General features: G+C 48.3%; 1 protein-coding gene across 1 annotated transcript; it reads left to right on the top strand.

The window, feature by feature from the left end:
• Positions 1-13,568: 13,568 nt before the first annotated feature.
• Positions 13,569-16,330, top strand: LOC119462668 (serum amyloid A-2 protein). Its single transcript, XM_037723976.2, has 2 exons — positions 13,569-13,799; positions 15,992-16,330. The coding sequence occupies exons 1-2, from the start codon at positions 13,618-13,620 to the stop codon at positions 16,227-16,229; spliced, it is 420 nt and encodes a 139-aa protein (XP_037579904.1). The 5' UTR covers positions 13,569-13,617; the 3' UTR covers positions 16,230-16,330.
• The last annotated feature ends 2,972 nt before the right edge of the window (positions 16,331-19,302 follow it).

Here is a 19,302-nt window from a genome sequence, read left to right as displayed (position 1 = left end):
ACCTGAGAAATATTGTATTCGTGGCGCACTCTTTAGGCTCATTAGTACATATTTGAAAAACAGGCAGGACTATATACTAGTTAATGACATAGCGCCTTCACGTCAAGGAAACATTGAGTGGTTAGACCAAAAACACGAATGAACCACAAAAATATTTAAGTATTACAAAAATATTACAATAACTTAAGCTGCAAAGTGCTTTCTTAACAAATTTGTGCCGTATCGTATGCAAATTGGTGTAGGGAGTATGATTCCCATGATAATGGAAAGATAGCGGCGCCAGATTTCCCTATACGAGGTCTGTTAGAAAAGTAGCCGACCTTATTTTTTTGCGAGCACATGATGGATATGAACAAGCGCGCTTGCATCAGCCGATCTTGAACATGTGTGCGCACGCGTGAATTTTTCCCCGCCTGCCGATACCGTCAGTCGCTGGGACGCCGCGTTTGAGAGAGGAAGTGCGCAGTGCTCTTGTCGGTTTCTTTATTGCAAAGAAAACGGTGTAGCGACTGGAGCAGCGCTACTGCATCAAACTTTGTCAGGTACTGGGCGACAGCCAAGTGTAAACCATTCGGAATATTCAGACGGCTTTCGGTGAGGATGCTATGAGCAGGGCACCGATTAAGGAGTGGTGCAACCGATCTAAAGACGGCCGCACGTCGGTGGAGACCGAGGCACGCTCCGGTTGGCCATCAACATGCCGAAATAACCAGGTCATTGCCGAAGTGAACGCTGTGGTCATACGGGACCGTCGTGTGACTAACCGTGAAATTGCGGAAGAGGTGGGAATCAGCACTTCCTCTGCACATTCCATTACGACCGAAGATTTCGCCATGAAAGGAGTTGCGACGAAATTCGTGCCGAAACTGCTCGCGGTGAAGCAAAAGCAACTTCGTGTTGAAGTCTCACAGGACGTGCTGGATTCCACAAACAGTGACTTTATGAGCACCATAATCACTGGCGACGAGTCTTTGGTGTATGGGTATGACGCGGAAACCAAATACCAGTGGTCACAGTGGAAGCATTTCACGTTACCAAGGCCAAAGAAGGCCCGCCAAGTGCGCAGCAATGTCAAGTGATGCTGACTGCTTTCTTTGACTCCCGCGGTGTGGTACACCACGAGTACGCCCCACAGAGTCAAACAATCACCAAAGATTATTACAGGGATGTCCTCCGTCGCCTACGTGATGCTGTGCGGCGCATGAGACCGGAGTTGTGGTCAACAGGAAATTGGCGCATTGATCACTACAATGCTCCTGCACATTCCTCGCACTTGATTCAGACTTTTTTGCCGAAAAACCAGACTCCTGCAGTCCAACAGGCTCCTTACTATCCTGATTTGGCTGCCTGTGAGTTCTGGCTGTTTCCCAAAATCAAGAGGCCATTGAAAGGAGCGCGATTTCAGAGAAGAGAAGACATTATGGCTGCAACGACAGCTGAACTAAACACCATTCCGAAAGAGGCCTTCTCGGAATGCTTCCAACAATGGCAGCACCACTGGCAGCACCAATGGCAGCACCTTCAGAAATGTGTGAAGTCCCAAGGAGACTATTTTGAGGGTTATGAGGTTTCGAACGCTCCAGTTATGCCAGTTTTTTTTTTTTGTTCTTCGGCCAAAGGTCGGATACTTTTCTAACAGACCTCGTATAATAAAGTTTGTGACTACATGCCCAAGCCAGAGAGCAGAGCATTGCACGCATTGCTCTAACACATAGATTTGTATATATATTTGGTCTCGGCAAATATTAGAAGTGTCCATTAGGAAGCTAACATAACACATTAAATATTCATAAAGTATTCGAAAAGACATTATTCTGTATTTTGGAATATTCGGAATTGACCAAATATTTTGTTACAACTGACTGTTAAACTCCTGTTACCGGTCTTCGTCTGCTAAACAAGTATCGCAAACTATCGGAAGTGAAACAACGACTCAAGTTCTGAAGGAATACAAAAACAAAATGAGTTATGCAAGTATTGTTTTTGGTTTCGCTGTGGTATCCCACAAGACAACCTGAGAGTTTGGCTTGTAGTCAGTCATGTAGTGTCCTGGCTGTCTAGTGCAACAGTTTCTTCTTTTACTCTAGAACCAGTGATGTTTTCCTTGCAACGGTCCTTTCTACATGTGTTTACGGCCAGACAGGCCCTTGAGCTACTTTCATTTTTTTAGTTTTTCAGAAATTCTGATGTATTTTCGCCAACCATTTATCTTGCCTTTTTTAAAGCTCCTTTCTATAAAGCAGCCACACATTTTTGGAAAGCTTCTTTGCGACCAGGCTCTAGATGATGAAAGGCTGTTCGAGCAATTTATTAATAACAATTAGTGATCCTGTGCTTGCGAACTTCTCGTCACCGATAGCTAGCTATTCTTTATGACTAGTCAGTACCTTTGGGTTACCTACTTATACAGAAATAAACATTTATGCTGTATACGTATATGCGTTGGCGTTCGACTGTTGGGTATTCGATTTGATATTTGGTACTATTTGGGTACGATTCGTATTTGAAAATTTTCGTGTTCCCTCACCTATAAAATGTATATCAGTGTCTCCTGATAATCCTCTGATCAGGATCAGGGTCTCCTGTGAGTAATTGACCTGGAGTGCGTTTGTCTATGTCAATTACTTATATGAGACCCTGATCATGAGAAGGAAAGCTACCGAGGAGCGAAAATCGGTTGTAGTGCATACGGCAGGCGTTACCATATCTTGACTGGGAGCTTAACACTGTCGTTGAAATGGAAAGTGTTCAAGCATTGGATCATAGAGAAAGAAATTCTACAAGAGGGGACACTCGGCAAAAACTGGCAACAGGAAACACGTCAGCATACGTCACGCTATACTTTTGACACCGAACATCAGCTGCCGCGAGCATCGAAAAAAAAGAAAGTGAACTTAAGTTAACAGGCATTGATTTATTTTTTTTAATTCTTTGTCGCGAAAACTAAAACGTATTGCGTATAAATGAACTTAAGCTTTGCGACTTATTTTCCTTGCCTTACCTAGTCACAGGTAAATGATGCACCACATACATGCGTCATCCGCCAGACACTCCCCCGAAGCCAGCGAGGATGGCTGCGCGCGCGTTTGAGCGCTCGCGCGCGGCGACCCGTCTGTCTCCTTTTTTTCTTTTTTAAATGTAACCTGGTTTATTGGGCTCCCGGCGTATTCTTGAGTTCCTTCTGCACTGGGACAAGACACCACTGCACTATTGGACTACGGCAAGGTGAGAAATCTTGTTTCACAGTCTACGACGATTAGGCTTACGGTACGGGACCGAGACTTAAGACGCAGTTAGCGAAAAACAGCTCGGCCATCCTGGCGCAGTTAATTTGAGTTAATTAATCGTGCTGAAACATGTTTCCGACGTTTCCTATGGGACTATTGTAACTTATTTGGGTTTTTCAGCCACACTGGCCGCACAGGGCGCCGTGTCGCAGTTAGCGAGAACTCAGCCGTGGTGTGTAGTCTAGTGCATCTTGCTAGAAGTTTGTGCAGCTTTCTCTGACGCCAGATATTACTGAAAAGTAATTTCGTTACATTCTGGAGTACTTTTGAGGCACGCTGGCCGCACAGCGCGCTGTGACGCAGTTAGCAATAAGCAGCTCGGCCGTGGTGATAAAGTTCGTTTGGCGTGTAATGAATCTTAGAGGGACAAGTCTGTGACGTTTTTTATGGCTCCGCAACAACATATACCTTCTTTCGGTACTCACGCCTGTTCAAAACGCGATGGGCGATTGCCAAGAGTGATAACATGGGGTGTGCTGCTGGCGCTGGCAGAACGCGCGAACGACGAACATATCAGAAACTTGTAATTCGAAAATTACGTCTTCTAAAGGACTGAAAAAAGGCATTGCACCCACGCATTTGTCTTGAGTGCCTGTTGCGTCCGTCTCTATGTATGTAGCGCACCGTCGCGTCACCCGAGGCCAAGTTTCGGAAACGCGAAGTCGCTCGTGTACTTGTGCAAGAAATAATGCCCGGAAATGAGGGAACGCTTGGAAATCAGATGTTTTCATATATGTTTGGGATGAGTCAGGTATTTTCTACGCCATGTATGTAAAAGCGAATTGCTTTTGTTTGTAATGTCGCCCATTCACCGCTTTCGCACGTTTCGCCTCTACACGCAGTATTCCTATGTCTAAATACCAAAATGACTCATGCTTGTAACATGCTGTTACGTGCTTGCAAATGTAACATGCTTGTAATTTACTTTTTTTTCAGCTGGTGCTGTCCGGTGGAGCTTCATACAGGAACTACTGCCTTACCTGCTGGTGTCACAACGTTGGATGAACGCACAAAAAGCGCAGAACAAGCTTTCATATAGAGCAAAATAAATATTTCCTCATTGCACAAAAGGTTTTGCGTCTACTTTGTGAAATAGCACGTGGCACAGATTCGATGGGACTTTACGAGATCGTTCGCAATCATTTTTACTAAATAATAAACCGATTCTGCACGAAGAGCAAAAAAATTAAAAAAAGGGGGAGGGGGGGCGTAGCCGGCATGCTAGCTTGCGTTCAAAATACGCGCGCCCAAAACCGAAACCGGAAGTGATGTAAGTGATTGACACCGACCGCTTGGCACGCTGCAGTAAATTCGGCCGCTGGGCCCTATGGGAGTGTCCCCTCTTGTTGAATTCCTTTCTCTATGATTGGATTCTCCTGGTGCTAACGTAAAACGTGAGGAGCACGAACTTGGACGTTAACAAAGAAGCTCGAGAACACGTTAAGGCCGTGCAAAGAGCGATGGACCGATAAATTCTAGGAGTAACGTTAAGGGACATGATGAGACAGGCGTGGATCAGAGAGCAAACTGGGATAGCAGATATTCTAATGTACATTAAGAGAAAAAAAATGGAGCTGTGCAGGCCGGTGGGACAACCGGTGGTCCATTAGAGTTATAGAATGGGTACCAAGGGAAGGGAAACGCAGTCGAGGACGGCAGAAAATTAGATAGGATGATGAAATAAGGAAATTTGCAGCACAAGTTGCAATCAGCTAGCGTAAGACGTTGATAATTCAAGCTAGCTTGGAGAGGCCTTTTCCTGCAGTGGAAATAAAGAAATGCCGCTGATGAAGTAGGTAGGTAGACAAAGGATTGATAAATGATTATATCTAGAAATTAATCAAAGACAGACAGACATATATATAGATGCATAGAAGCAACAATTTTTAAGTCTCATTTTCTTTGCAAGAGTTTTGGTGCTTTGCGCTTGGGCAGCCCAACAGGCCTATCATTGCTAAACTTGAGGCTATTCTTCAATGGGGGTTATGGTGTGAATGGTGTGAATGTTCTCACACAAAATAGTCAACCTGAGCTTCTGCAACTTTTACTATCGCTGCATATATGCTGTTTAACGACTCTGTTTTAAACTGAATTATGCAGTGAATCAATGAACGCTATCCCAAATATTGTTATTGCAACAAATATATGCCTTCAAGCACACAATTCCTTTATTAAAGCCGTATGCATTTGAGAACCGATTGGCTGTTCACTTAATTGGCAATCATCGTCGATAGTTACAACGCAATTTTACACATTTTTTATTTATGTATTTATTTATCTTGACTATATTCTTTTTAATTTGTTCATTTGTTTAATTATCTCAAAAGCCTATTGAAGGGCATTGATTTTGGAGTGAAACACTTTACACACCAGAAAGAATTTAACACACACCAACAGAATATGCAACCGTGTCCATTCGATGCCCTTTCAAGGCTCACGCAGATCTTGCAGCAAGTACTTCAAGCGTTTCACTTCATTCTTTGAAGGATATTCATCGCTGAGTATCTTACATAAGCGCAGCGGCGCTTTTTCTTTGTTTTATTTTCTACGTTTTCATGTGGCAGCGTAGCTTGCCGTATTCTCCCCCAATTACTTTCGATGTGCACACGAACACGCACTAATATTAGTGCAGCCTACGAGACTACGTGACCCGGATCTAAACAAAATTGACCATGTCCACCGCTGTAGCCGGCTTGTTTTCCGCTTGTAAACAGTTGTTTCTGCCATTGTTATGACTCAGCTCCAATGTGGAACTTGCACGCATGAACACGTCCGGCTTCAGCGGATCGAGTTTCGATAATTACCACCCGCTATAGCGTCTCCAGTTTACCGAATCAATGGACATTACGTGTGGACCTACCATTGTCGCCTATTCTCAGAAGATGCATGGCGCGATATTGCGCAATTGCGAACCTAATGCTTTAGTGGGTTCGATCACGTTCGTTTCCGTGGTGCAAGCGCTCGTTCTCGTTAACGTTGACGTGGCAGCATGTTTTTCTTGTTGGCACTCTGACATTGGCTCAACATACTGCGTGACGCCCAGTCGCTCACACTGGAGCTTACGAATGAAATAGCTGCGCAAACAAGATGGAGTGTTTTATCACATTACAAGTAGAGGCGATTTTTGTTATGAAGTTTAAGCGTTAAAATAAACCACAATATCGCGTAAGCCGAGCTTCAGCAGTACTAGATGGTTGGCTTCATTTTCTGAATTTTCCTATCTTGAAAGCCATCTGTGACGGAAACAGAGTCCACCGTGTGCTGTGTTTTCGCAGCCTATAGTTCGCGCTGATGCGAGGGCCAGGATGAAGGTCAATTCACTGACGGCCGCGCTCCCTCACTCCAGCGTTTCGGCAGCGAGTCTCCAGGTTCGTCCATTGAGACATGTTCATGTTTGCTTATGCGTGCGTGACACCATACTTGCTAACTTAGTATGCCTACATTTACAAGTTTATACGGCTAATAAATACATAATGAAAGTTGAAGAACAAAAGTTCCTTAGCGTTCATAAAATCGATGCTATAGGGGAATGCATGGCGTGTTGTACACATCAGCATCGTCCTTTTCCAAGCAGTGTTTTCACACCATAAAGACATTGCAGATGCTAGACACCACTGATCGCGCTAGACGAAAGTGGACAGGAACACCACCACCAGGGCTGTGGCTCGCGCATATCTTGTCCAGGGTAATGTTAAATTCGCTTCCGTTTTTTGTTTTCACTTTTTACAATATCAAAAGGCACGTAATGCCCAACTTTAAACAAACAAACATGTATGCAGATTCTACAGACAGGTATCAGTGACTGTGCAACGCAACTCCAATGTCAAGCACCTTTGACATGCTGTACAAAACCTGGCCTCGTCTTGGTGTAACCAAGAGACTTCGTCAACATTGTCTATGCTTGATAAACACTTCGGCAGCCCCTCTCCCCTCGAGTAATCCTTTTTGGGACTTCCATATACGATATAAATGAAGTTTCTTGTACAGTCATTTGTTTTTCAATCTTCACCATCATTCTGAAGAAATTATACCTTTCTAATAAGTAGAAAGATGTGTGTAAGAGTCGGTTTGAAAATTAATATGCAGAAAACAAAGGTAATGTTCAATAGCCTGGCGAGGGATCAAGAACTCACCATCGCCAGTCAGCATCTAGAGTCCGTAAAGGAGTACGTTTATCTAGCTTAATTACCCACGAGGGACCCTGGTCAGGATAAGGAAATTTACTGAAGAATAAAATTGGGTTGGAGTGCATATGGCGGGCATTGCCAAGTCCTGGGGTGCTATGCAGGATGCCCCGAGTTTGGCGAAACTCGGGATCTTCACGAGCTCTGGCGACGCCCCAAGATCAAAGAACAAATGGTAACAAGACGAAGTTTGTCCATCGGCACACCTCCAATTTCATTGGTTTATCTAGATTCACTCTGGGTGGCTATTATCCCTTGGGCGTTGCCATATGGGCGGTCGACAAACTGGGGCTCACGTGATCATACGGTCGGTGCATGGTCGTGCCTTCTTTCACTTGTTTGTCGTTCCACCGAGTGCAATACAGGCACAAGCAAGTTATAAAATAAATTCATTTAGTACAATAATATTAGTCACATTAACGTGGGTTGTAAGCATTTTAATGTTTCCACGATGTACACGGAATGTGTATTAGACTAATTTGTATTTAAATACATTTCGCGTTATGCCACGAGGGGACGCTCGCCCCCCTCTTTTTTTTCTGGATTCGATTGGCACGGCTCGATACGTGCTTGCTCTAGCATTTCCGAGCACCGATTGGTGTGCGCTTGCTTTTCTCACTGGGTTTCCAACAGATCGCTCGTTGCTCCTTTGCTCTAGATTGGATTGGTGCGGCTCGCTACGTGCTTGCGCTCCCATTTCCGAGCAGAGGTTGGTGTGCGCCTGGTTTTCACACTGGGCTTTTAACAGATCGCTCGTTGCTCGCGCTAAAGAAAAGCTGCGAGTAGCGCGCGCATCCAGCTACAAGACGAAGTTAGCGTCGGGTAGCGCATAAGTGGTTTGCCGCGCGCTTACCGTGTAAGCACACAGGAATGCCGGAAAGCACACATACAAGGGTCAGAAAACTACGCTTTATTTTCTTTTACTTTGCGATACACCTCCATACTGGCAAGCGTCGAGCGATGGCTTCTAACAACCGCAGGAAAGAGTCTTTGTAGTGGCTAGCCCGAGCGATCCGTGGCTTCTAACAAACGCACGAAAGGGTATTTGCAGCGCACGTGGATGTTGACTGCCACCACATGCATCCCAGGTGGGACTCCAGCATCGGTGCAGTTACCCTGTACCCATCGCTGACGAGGGAGCGCTCCACTTTTTGACAATAACTTTCTTTTTTTTGCGTGTGAACGCCCGTGATGGGGTCCACAAAGTGCACGCTTTGGTTGACTGTCTACCAATGCGGATTGAGGCATAGCCCCGTTAGCATCCACTAAATTTGGGATACATTTGTATGCGGCCAATTCGTCACTATGAATAATGGTCCCCGGTTGAACATTGGCTGCAATAATGGCGCCTAGCGTCGCCGCCTTTCGTCGGTAGACTTTGAAAGTCGCAACACCCCTCTGGTCGCGCAGAACATGCCGAAGACCCATGGGCCCCCAACTTTAACACCACCGTAATTTTGGCGGCTGGCGGAAAGTTGTCGCCCGTCATTAGGCGGCCTCGATTGTATACTTTTTCTCGCCGCGAAGAAGGCACTCATCAATTTGCGCTATCTACCCGGGGTACCAAATGGAGGTCGCGCCAGCAGCTCGTCCCTCGCGACCTTACGGGGGTAGTTCGTCCTGTCGGCGATGGTGTGCTCCTATAGAGGAAACAAGTCGCCGGTCATCTCCTTCAACAGCCATATGTCTACGCTTTTGCTCACGCAGTACGTGAGCCAAATCATTTGCCGCCTGGAGAGGTGGTCGTTCGGATGGCCGAGGCGGTCCGTGTTGGCGAAGTAACGTCCTTCGCCTCTCTGACCGTGCAGTGCAGCTTTACCGTGTAACTGCGAAAACTGATTTCGGCACCTGTTGCATCGGAAGGCAGCCCGGCTTCCATTCTGAGTCTTCCAATATAATGTGACCACTTCGCCTACGCAGGTTGGTTGGCCCGGGTTGAACCCCAGGTGCTCATAGGTGCCCCAGTACTCCGATGACGACGCCGGACCTGGCCTGGGGCTAGGGCGCGGTGGACGAGCAGCGCTTGAAACAGGAGAGAGCCGAAGCGATCGCAAGAACTTTTCCTCCGCAGCCTAGTCACATCAGTCTGTGCTCGGAAAGCATAATATGCCCGCCACGCAGTCTCCGCAGACAAGGGCGCTCGCCTAACTCGTCACACAGCCAGCGCACTGACATTTTGGAAAGGCAAAAACGACGCTGAAACTCTACGTCGGTCATGTAGATGAACGGGTCTAGATGGTCATATTGACGCTTGCCGCCGCTGGATGCGATGACACAGGCTGCTGCTGCCGCCGCCATGCTCCCGAGTTTAACTCGAGGGGGGTTTCGCGATGTACGAGTTTGGCCCGAGTTCGCGTGTCAATCAAAACCATAGGTCACGCCCCGAGCGAGGCATGTAACTCTTGTGCGCGCCCACCACGGTTGGGCCACGCCCAACTTATTTTTCGACAACAGCGACGCAGTAGCGCACCCAGGATCTCTGCCAGGGGGGGTTGACAGTTTGCCGATACCATCTAAACAGCACTAATTTCAATTTCTTCACGGGAAATTGTCAAAAAATGCGCTTTTTGCGCCAGTTTGCGAGTGTGCAGACGACTGCGTGTCTTACATCTTAGTTGCAGTACTCAAAGGCGCAAGGAAAGAAAAGGGGTTAAACAAAATGGGGGGGTTAACTCGGCCTCAGGGGGGGGGGTTACAACCCCCAAATCCCCCCCCGTCGGTGCGCCACTGCAGCGACGTGGTGCGGAACTGAGAGGCATTAACAATCTTGACCGGCGAAATAAAACACGCTCAACGCACTGTCATCGGTGATGTACTCAGCACCACTATATAAAAAAAGCGTCGACTTTCGCTGCCTTATGCATATGTCTTCTTGGGCTGTGATGACCCCACAACACGGTTCATTGCCTGCGTTGTGGCTACGTAGCGCACAGCAAATAATTATCCGCACGTCACTGTAGCTGCTTGCAAGGCGTCGATGCGCCGCGGTGGACGACGATCCTGAGCAGTGCGTAGTGTTTTCCAACGACTACGTATCGCAGCTGTCATTTGAGATGGCTGATCTGTCAGTGATATAGTGCAGCAAACACGGTCAGCGGTCAGCGCAAACACACCCAGTGCAATGGCATTTTGTCATCACAAGCACGGCCGGCACACTAAACAATTGCAACACCTTCCTGCGTTCGAAGTCTAATTTCCTAACTGCACACAGAGCCCTCATCCACCAAAATGCGATTGCTGCGCTGTCGTTACGATATCCATCTGCGATCGCTGTTAGCTCAGCAGCAGAGGCAATCGGCAAGCACATTTGAGTGAACAACACACTCAAATTCTGCGCACATGCGCACGGAGGCACCTTCAATGGGCAAGCGGTGACAAGCGACGAACTGTGTCGCTGGGCAGCACGCTCGTGTTCGCAATGCATCGCGGAGGCTTCGCGCACGCAGATACACTGGTGCATTTTCATTGTGCTGCGTCACTACGGACCCAGAATACCGCACAGCCATTTTGCAGCGACAGCCGTTGCTCCTGTCTCTATGGCTAAAGTGTCGTTTCAGTTCGTAAAGCGGCGGCCTTAATAGCCGCCGCAGTGAAGCACCTGTGGTGAACAGCCATGCCGCAGCGCTGCGTTGCCATTCCCCTATTAGACAGGGAATGGGCAGATCGTTGTCATGACTGACTTTATTGAACATAGCACTGCAGCGCCCCTGGCGACTGCTCACCGCATGAACTCCCTCGTACGTGTGACCCTCTAGAATGTATCCGCTTGTAAGCTTTCGCCTCACTGTCGCCACTCGCGGCAAAAAAGTACAAAATTTAATAATTCATTATATGTCCGTTTGTCATCACAAATTTACAGCATTCAAAACAAAAAACCGATACTTTAAGAAGTAAAATGTTGGTTATTTTATTTGTTGTATTTCAAAGTATTCGATTGAGGGAAAGTATAGATGCAAGAATGCACCGCATGTGCCCTGTTCGCATTCGACGGAGGATAGAAAGATAATGCCCGAAAAAGGAGGCACGCCCTTGACGCGCCCGAGAAAGGCGGGGCAAGCGGCTCACGGCAAGTGTGCAGACAGACAGCGGGACAGTGACGGTATTGCTAAATTGCGATAATACGTTGATAACAATACGCGGCGCTGGCGCGTTTTGTTGCGCAGTCCTCTGTGCTTGAAGCCCGGCAGCACTGTTCCGCGCAGGGTGCGCTCATGTTGTCATACGCGGCTTTATCTCGACATTTCTTTTTGCCTGCTGTTATTGCACGTTCCTTGCTATCTCCGTTCACTGACTGCCATCGAGCAAACTCGGGTAAAACTCGGTTGAACGAGAAACTCGGCGCATCCTGCATAGCACCCCAGAGCTTTAATTTCGACCAGACGTTCCGAGCGCCTATTTGAAGGCAGTGTAGGGAGTGGAGGAAAGCCTCTTACCATGCCGCTCATTGCAAAATCGCGACAACATATGTGCAAACTGCATTTGCCTAGTCAGGACAGCTTCTTTATTAAATTACCTCATAATTTACTTTGAAGACACTGTGTTTTTCAGCCTCTATGAGGTGCAGCCTTTCATTCTGAATTATGAGGTGTGGCCCTAAATCCCTGCATTCGCACGTTGGAAGATGAGCTTGACATTGCAATATGCAGTTTCCAGGACACGTGTCTGGGACAGTGTATAAAGCAGTATATCGTAGGTCCCTATACTTTGAGGCGCTCTGCTTAAAGCCCGTGCTGCCAGATAGACTAGCTATGGTTTGGTCGCGGTTCTTAGTCTAAAATTGGTCTTGTCTGCTGCCTGGCTCGACCAACTGGGCTCGACCAACAATGGCTCGACCAACGCCTCAATTTAGTCTAAGCCGTCGTCATAGCGGCAAAGCGGTGCTGCTTCTTACGAAACTGTGTGTTCTATGAGACAATGAGGCCAGCGACCAGAACGTTACCTCTTCCTACACGCTTGGAAGCGGCAGGTCAATGCTGGATGTGGCAGGCATCGTGAACTTTAGCGTATACCCTTATGTGAGCTACCCTCATGATTGGTTGCAAGCAACGACCAGCGTCGCTGTTTTTGGCATCGTGGGAATGTCAAATTTAGGAATCTTAGCGATGGTGAATCTCGGCTTAGTAGAATCGGAAGACTCGAGTAACAAAGTCGCTCCAAGAGGTTCTCCAGAGTATAATAACTTAAATAGTGACCTGACCGACTTCTGGTGTGAAGACCGTGTAGAACGGCGCTCCAGGATTGTCTGCTCCGGCTCACGCAGTTTCCGGCTCACATGGGCTCACGCCGTCACAAGCGACCACCTCTGTCATCCGCAGCTAGGACCACTGCAAAGACCGTTGTGCGACAACTTTCTCGCTGCCGCAGTGCGTGGTTAGGGGAGCCATGCAGTCGAGCTGCGACGCGCTCAGCGACAGGAATGCCAAGTGGCAGAGTACGCACCGTGTGCCGCAAGCGAAACAGTAGGCGATGCAGTGCTGATGCACGTTGAAGCCGCAATCCGTAGGCGACTAGGCGCCATAGGCTAATCCGACGCGGAAGCCAAACTAGAGAATACCTATATGGCCAAACCATGTGCGGTAACTGCCTACACGGGGCCACATAATCTGGCGTAGCCACCATGGGAATGATGGGAAGTACACGGATTTGTCTGATCTTCGTGCTTGTGGATTTAGACGTTCTTGTGACCTTGTTTATTGCGCTTCATATGCCTTCATTGTCGTAAATTTCCGAGCAATGTATACTTTTTGAAGTGCAGAAGACGGTGCGAACACGCAGAATCGATACTAATTACAACGGTTCAGCTTGGCGAGGTGGCAAAATCGAAACGCGCCAAGCGTCTCAATGCACTGGCTTGCCCGTGATAAATTCATAAGGGCGTTTTATGTCACGTGTCGAGGCGTTCGTCCGTGGCGCAATGGTTTCAACATCGAGCTTTTATTCCAGAGCTCCTGTGTTCGAATCGGGTTCAAACACTATTGATCACTCCAAAGTACAGACAACGTAATTCACTTAATACAGCCTAAATTTATCTTTATTATCAGTTTTATATTTGCTTTGCTCTATTTTTGAGGATGCTCTTTTCACCTCCTGCAGTGCGAGGTCTTCCCTTTCGGTCATCGCTGCTGCTCGCGGTGGTGGCCCTCGTCATGCTGATGTTTGTGATATGCTTGGAAGGCCGCAGCGCTAAGATGCAGTGGCCCCGCTTCACCTACTGCGTCAGCAGGCGCGGGGGCCCAGCTCTGGCGACGCCCAGCGGAAGCTGTGCCGCCCGCAAGATGTACGGGCAGTTCCGTACCATGAGCCGCATCAACTGCAAGAACTGCGACAAGTACGAACCGGCGTTTTTTTTTTTTTTTTTTTTTTTAGATGTGAAGAGCTTATGGTCGGGGCTATGTCACTCCCTCCCTCCCTCCCTCCATCCATTCATCCATCCGCCGTGCGGCGTCCACACCCCTACTGCGCAGTGCGCATACGCATGCTCCTCCCCTTCCTCTCCTCTCCTTGTATCATCTCCTTTCCTCTCGGCATTCCTCCTCTCCTCTCCAACGCTCCTCTCCGGATTGCGCAACGAATGGCAACACCTGCGGCTCCGCGCGCGATAATGCGAAGCAGCTTAGGTTAGAGGCGCGACGGTAGGCGCTGCATACTCCGCTGGGGGGCGCCACTGTATTCTCGCGGTATAATGACGCGCGCGCGCGCTCCGCTCCTCTCATTCTCCTCCCGCAACGCCGCGATGAGTGCCGCGGACAGCGCCAGCGTCAACGCCAGTGTCATGGCCGCGGAGAAGAGGGCTCGAGCCGCTGCCACGAAACGGCAGCGGCGACAGGCCGATCCCGAACTTCGGGCTCGCGAAGCCGGTAGCTACGTACCTCAACCTAACGGAAACGACGAACTGAAAACTAATGGGAACTTGAGTCGACCCCATGGCTGCTTCGCATACTACTCAGGGTTCCCCTACGGGAAGATGGTGTAATTTTTTATATGGGGGTCCAAGACTTCACTGCTTCCTCGTTTACTTTAGCAAAATTTGGAATCGACATTGTGGACGATAGATCGCCGAGCGTTTAACCCATTGCGCCACAAACGCATTTGCAGAGAGCTACACAGGCGCCTATATATCTAAAGCCCAGACCACACGTGCTTGCAAACGCGCGCGATCTGTCCGCGCGCCCACGCATGCGCAGACGGTCGGCACGGCTCGTACGCGTAAACGCGGCGCGATCCCTATCAGTGCACGTCGGCGCGCCTGGCTACGCAGCGACGGCGCGGTACATTCAACTCTCAGTTAAGCAGAATTATACTGCAAGAAAGTCTTCTTCTTCATTTTTGGCTGATCTAACAGCCCAAAAGTAAAAATTACGTTTATAAATAGCGAAGCATTTTGGCACTCCAACCGAAATCGAAGTGGCGTCTGCCAAGGTGTAAACAAGTGATGCATAGCGCGCCTTCGCGCGTATTGTGGATGCAAACGCCATTCCTCGCTAGGCGCGGCAACCGCAAGGCGCGTATAGACGCGCTTACGCGCGTCCGCAAGCGTACGTGTGGTCTGGGCTTAACACTCCTCCGTGTACATCTGCATTATGACACTAACGCCACCGACAGTACCTCAACGCCTCGATGCCAGACATAAGAAGCACTCAACGCCACCTAGGTGGCGTTCACCGTACTCAGCACAGTTCCGCAATTAGCCAAAATGTTTCTGATGACGCGGACTGCAATTCCTGTACGCGCTGATTTGACTCGGTGACGATTCAGTTACGTGCTTTGTCTTGCGCGTTGTAGCGACATTGTGGTAGGTAGCTGGCCATCTGTCCTATCTATATCCCTAGTGCACTGTCTCTGGGATTGGCCGCCGTCATGCTGGTCACCTCCGTACCATATTATTGTTGTTGCCGTCATCGCCTACCTCAAGACATCAAGGTTGCCAGGATGACGACTTTCCTTATGCAATGAACAGAGGCGTTTGGTGTTTCAGTAACAAGTACAGTGGCGTGTCCACATTTCTTTAGGGGGGGGGGGCTTTTCACCAAAGTAAATTTCAGCGTCTTGACGTATTGTGCGGAAGGCGACGCAAATATAAGACTGTGAAAATGGGACTGTCTTGGCTATACACACATGCGCAATACTTGGTCTCACTGTACTGTATTGTTCCAGCGAACAAACCTCAAGATGGCTGACTCAATTTTTGTTGCTTGTATTAAAGTCACAGCCGCTGCGGTGCCTCCGTGGCTATGGCGCTCTCCGGCTGAGACCGAGGTCGCGGGTTCGTTTCCAGCTCGCGGCGGCCGTATTTCGATATATGTGAAAAACAAGAAAGCTCGTGTGCTTTTCTTAGCTCTAGGTGCACGTTAAAGAACACCAGGCGGTCCAAATTAATCCGAACCGCTCCCCTACGGCATACATCGTACGTCATAGCTTACTGTGAAATGTCTGTACGTTACACCCCGAGAATTCAATTTTCATTTAGTCTTTTAGTCCCGAAGAGCCAGACGTTCCCTTGTTGTTCTGCTGATGTCGCAGGTACTTCCACTGCATGGCCAACTGGCTGGCGACGCGGAGGTGCCGGGGACGGTACAACTGGAAGGTCGCCATAGTAATCAGCCACTGCAGAGAGTACTCACAGCCCGGAAACCCAGCTGACAGGCGCGGTGACGAGGCAGCTAACCGATATGGCCGGGGCGGCGGGAATTGCGGAGCACGCTACTTGCGCCGACACAGATGTGCCTACAACCCAAGAACGGGACAATGCAAGTGGTGATCACAGAAGATACATGGATCAGCAGACTGCGCGCACCGTCCCCTTGCAAAGAGCCAAAACTGTCTGGATCTGTATGTGCAAAATAAAATAAGAAGAGAGGACTAAGTGGAGAGAGAACATTTACTTAAGAAATGCCAGAGAGGTATAGGGCTGAGGATAACTCCTCAAGCCTGCCACTGGGCGCCGGAGGAAATGGAAGGAACGAAGTGTTGTGAGTGGTCACGAAGTGGGCAGAGTTCGTGAAGAAGCATGACGATTTCTCGGTTAGAGCTAACGCAACCCGAAACCAAGCCATGAGCGGCGCAGGAATGCGCGGTTCAGATATATGTAGTTACACCCTAAGTGGGCGCGCGACCTACCGCTCGTCGCAAAAGCGATAGATGTTAATGGGAACTATCTATAAATGTCTTGCTAATAGCCCCACTTTTCAATGGCCGCGGTCGCTATTATTATGCCGAATCATAACGGAAGCCACTAGAACCATAATGGCGGAAATTTTTATATATATTGGCCAGTTTTCAACGATTACTTGGCAAAGATTGTTGCTCAATGCAATGACCAGTGAAGAAAAAAATGTGCCAATGTTATATATTCGCCAGCTTTTTATATGCCGGCTCAATGTGCCTCTTAGTTTACAAGTATGCGTGGTGTCTGTTGGAGAACAGTGAGTATACGTCTATATAACGAGGAGTAGAGCTGCTCTCCAGTCTGTGAACTAGAAAGTTAGCGTGCAGTCAATATCTTCTAAACAGCGCAAGGTTCGAAATGCTTTGAGCCATGTGTCCATGCATGTACGCCGACAAATACGAATTTTAACGGTAGATGCGAACGACACTAACATAGAGATGACGTCACAGCCAGGGCGCCGTGGCCTGCCGCCTGAGAGAAGCTGGGTTGGTCGAGGTCCGTTCCCATAATGTGAAAAACAGAGCAAAAAACGCGGACAAGAAATGAAAGGCGGTGAACCGCGTTTCTTTTCAACGTTTCTTTTTTTTTTTTTTGTCGTTTTTTTTTTTTTTTGCGTCGTTCTTCACATTATGGAATCGGACCAACAAGCCTAGGTCGGGGTCTTGACGAGGCCCGTCTATGAACACAGCAGTACGCTTCCCAGTTTGTTCACCCAGACGAAACAGTTTTGAAGCGAAGCTTTCTATATGACACGATTTCGTCTCCATGACATGCAGTGCTACTTCCATCTAAGAGAACATAGTTCTGGCATACTGCAGTCGTCACCACCACTCGCTGTCAGTAAAAGGGACACTTTTCTTGCGAATTTATTGTGTCACAAGAGCAGAGTTCGTCGTGCTGCATAAAAATTACAATATGCAAAGATACAATACATAACTGCAGAAGTGGTGACATGATTCCACCTGCTCCACAGAGAGAGCGCCGTTTCTCGGTAATGATGACGAAATATACGTTCGTTTCGAATGCACTAACAACTGTATTGCCGCGACAACCGCAAGTATGCTAGCGCATATCAAGAAAAGAAAAGCAAGCACATTTTATTGCTTGGTCTGTGGGCGCTAGAGCCTCTAAGGCACGCAAGCACGTGGCGTCAGATTTGCATGACAATGCCCAGTAAGTAGCATTGTACACAGGCGACGGGCTTCCCACCGTCATCCTGGACCGTGTGCAGTCACCGCAGCCTGGCAGATTGAGTGAGTTGTCACCTTGTATAGGCCTTCGTCTCTAGCCTCAATGTTTAAACACGAGACAGGCCGACACCTTAATCAAGTCGCACCTATGTAATTACGAAGTCGACTTTGGCGGGCAGAGGCCTACACCGCCCCTTTATACTGACGATGCCACTGCGCTTAAATAACTATACTCGATGAACCCCAGCCCTATAATTTTAATCAGACACTCCCAGCGCCTACCTTAATGCGTGGAGTGGAGGGGTAATTATCATGCCACTGATCAACTCGGGAATAGCCGCTAAACGATGCAGAAACTTACATACTGTGTAATTCATGTAATTCAGTCCCTGGGTGGCGAAGACCTTCATTATGTGGCAGTCGGCTTAGTTCAAGAAGAGCGTCGGGTCGAGACAAGTTCGTGGATTCGGTGGCAAACACTACCTGTTGGTGTTCGGGATTCCTAGACTTCTACAGAAAAACAAATGGTGTCTAAATCTCGATTAGTAATGTAACATAGTACCGATGAAGTCTTGCTTTCAGAACGTCGATTAGCAGGTTCGAAGACGGCCTCGCTGTTACAGTGCGCGTTAGTAAGGCCCCCAGCGTACTTTCTGGGAGAGCGCGAGAGCGGTGCACTCGGAAGTGCCGCCATCTATCGTAAGCACTAGCGCTCGGAAATGCATTGGGCCGCTGGTTCTAAACGGTTTATTCAATTGCGACGAAGTGCAGCGAAACACTGGGACGTGGACAAAAGAAGGAACGACAGAAAGGCAGTGTCCATGTCCTCGTGTGGAGCTAGACTTCACGCTAGTTTCGTATGACGATCCAACAAGTCCACATTACCACCCTCGTCGACACGAGTTGCTTGGAGCATGCGCTTCCAGTTGAACTGGTCACAGCCGTTCATGTTTATTACTTTGCAATAGGCTTTGACGGCAGCCATAGATTATGCCCACGACGCAGGCAAGCCCTAGCCATCGTCACAGCCATAAAGCGGCGCTGTGTCTTATCACATCACCCGAGCTGTATGCTGACGTCGGGACTATATAGTTAGGAGCGAGGAACTTGCCTCTTCGTCGACGCAGCAAATAGGCAAGTCGAAGGTCAACGTAGTGGGGACCTAGAAGCTCGGTGGCCACTGTGGTTGCTTCAGCGACCACTGAGAGATCTCATGTGCTGTGATATAATCATAGCCTTCGTATATAAAGCCAGAAAATAAGCAAGACTGTTTGCAGTGACTTGATTTATATTCACAAACCACGCGCCCTCCTCCTCCAATCGCTCCCTTAAGGACGACACCACTTTCCCGCTGTCATCGTATATTTCAGTGAAAAGCATCTTACCGTTTAAAACAACCCAGTAATTTATAAGTATATGTGCAAATCTATCATCACTGCCGAAAGTGTGCAGTCATCCTAATATCGGCATTCAAA

This window comes from Dermacentor silvarum, chromosome 8, assembly GCF_013339745.2.
Source record: "Dermacentor silvarum isolate Dsil-2018 chromosome 8, BIME_Dsil_1.4, whole genome shotgun sequence".
In the NCBI taxonomy this organism is placed as follows: Eukaryota; Metazoa; Arthropoda; class Arachnida; order Ixodida; family Ixodidae; genus Dermacentor; species Dermacentor silvarum.
The sequence above is the reverse complement of the archived record's forward strand: the minus strand, read 5'-3'. Positions and strand labels throughout refer to the sequence as shown.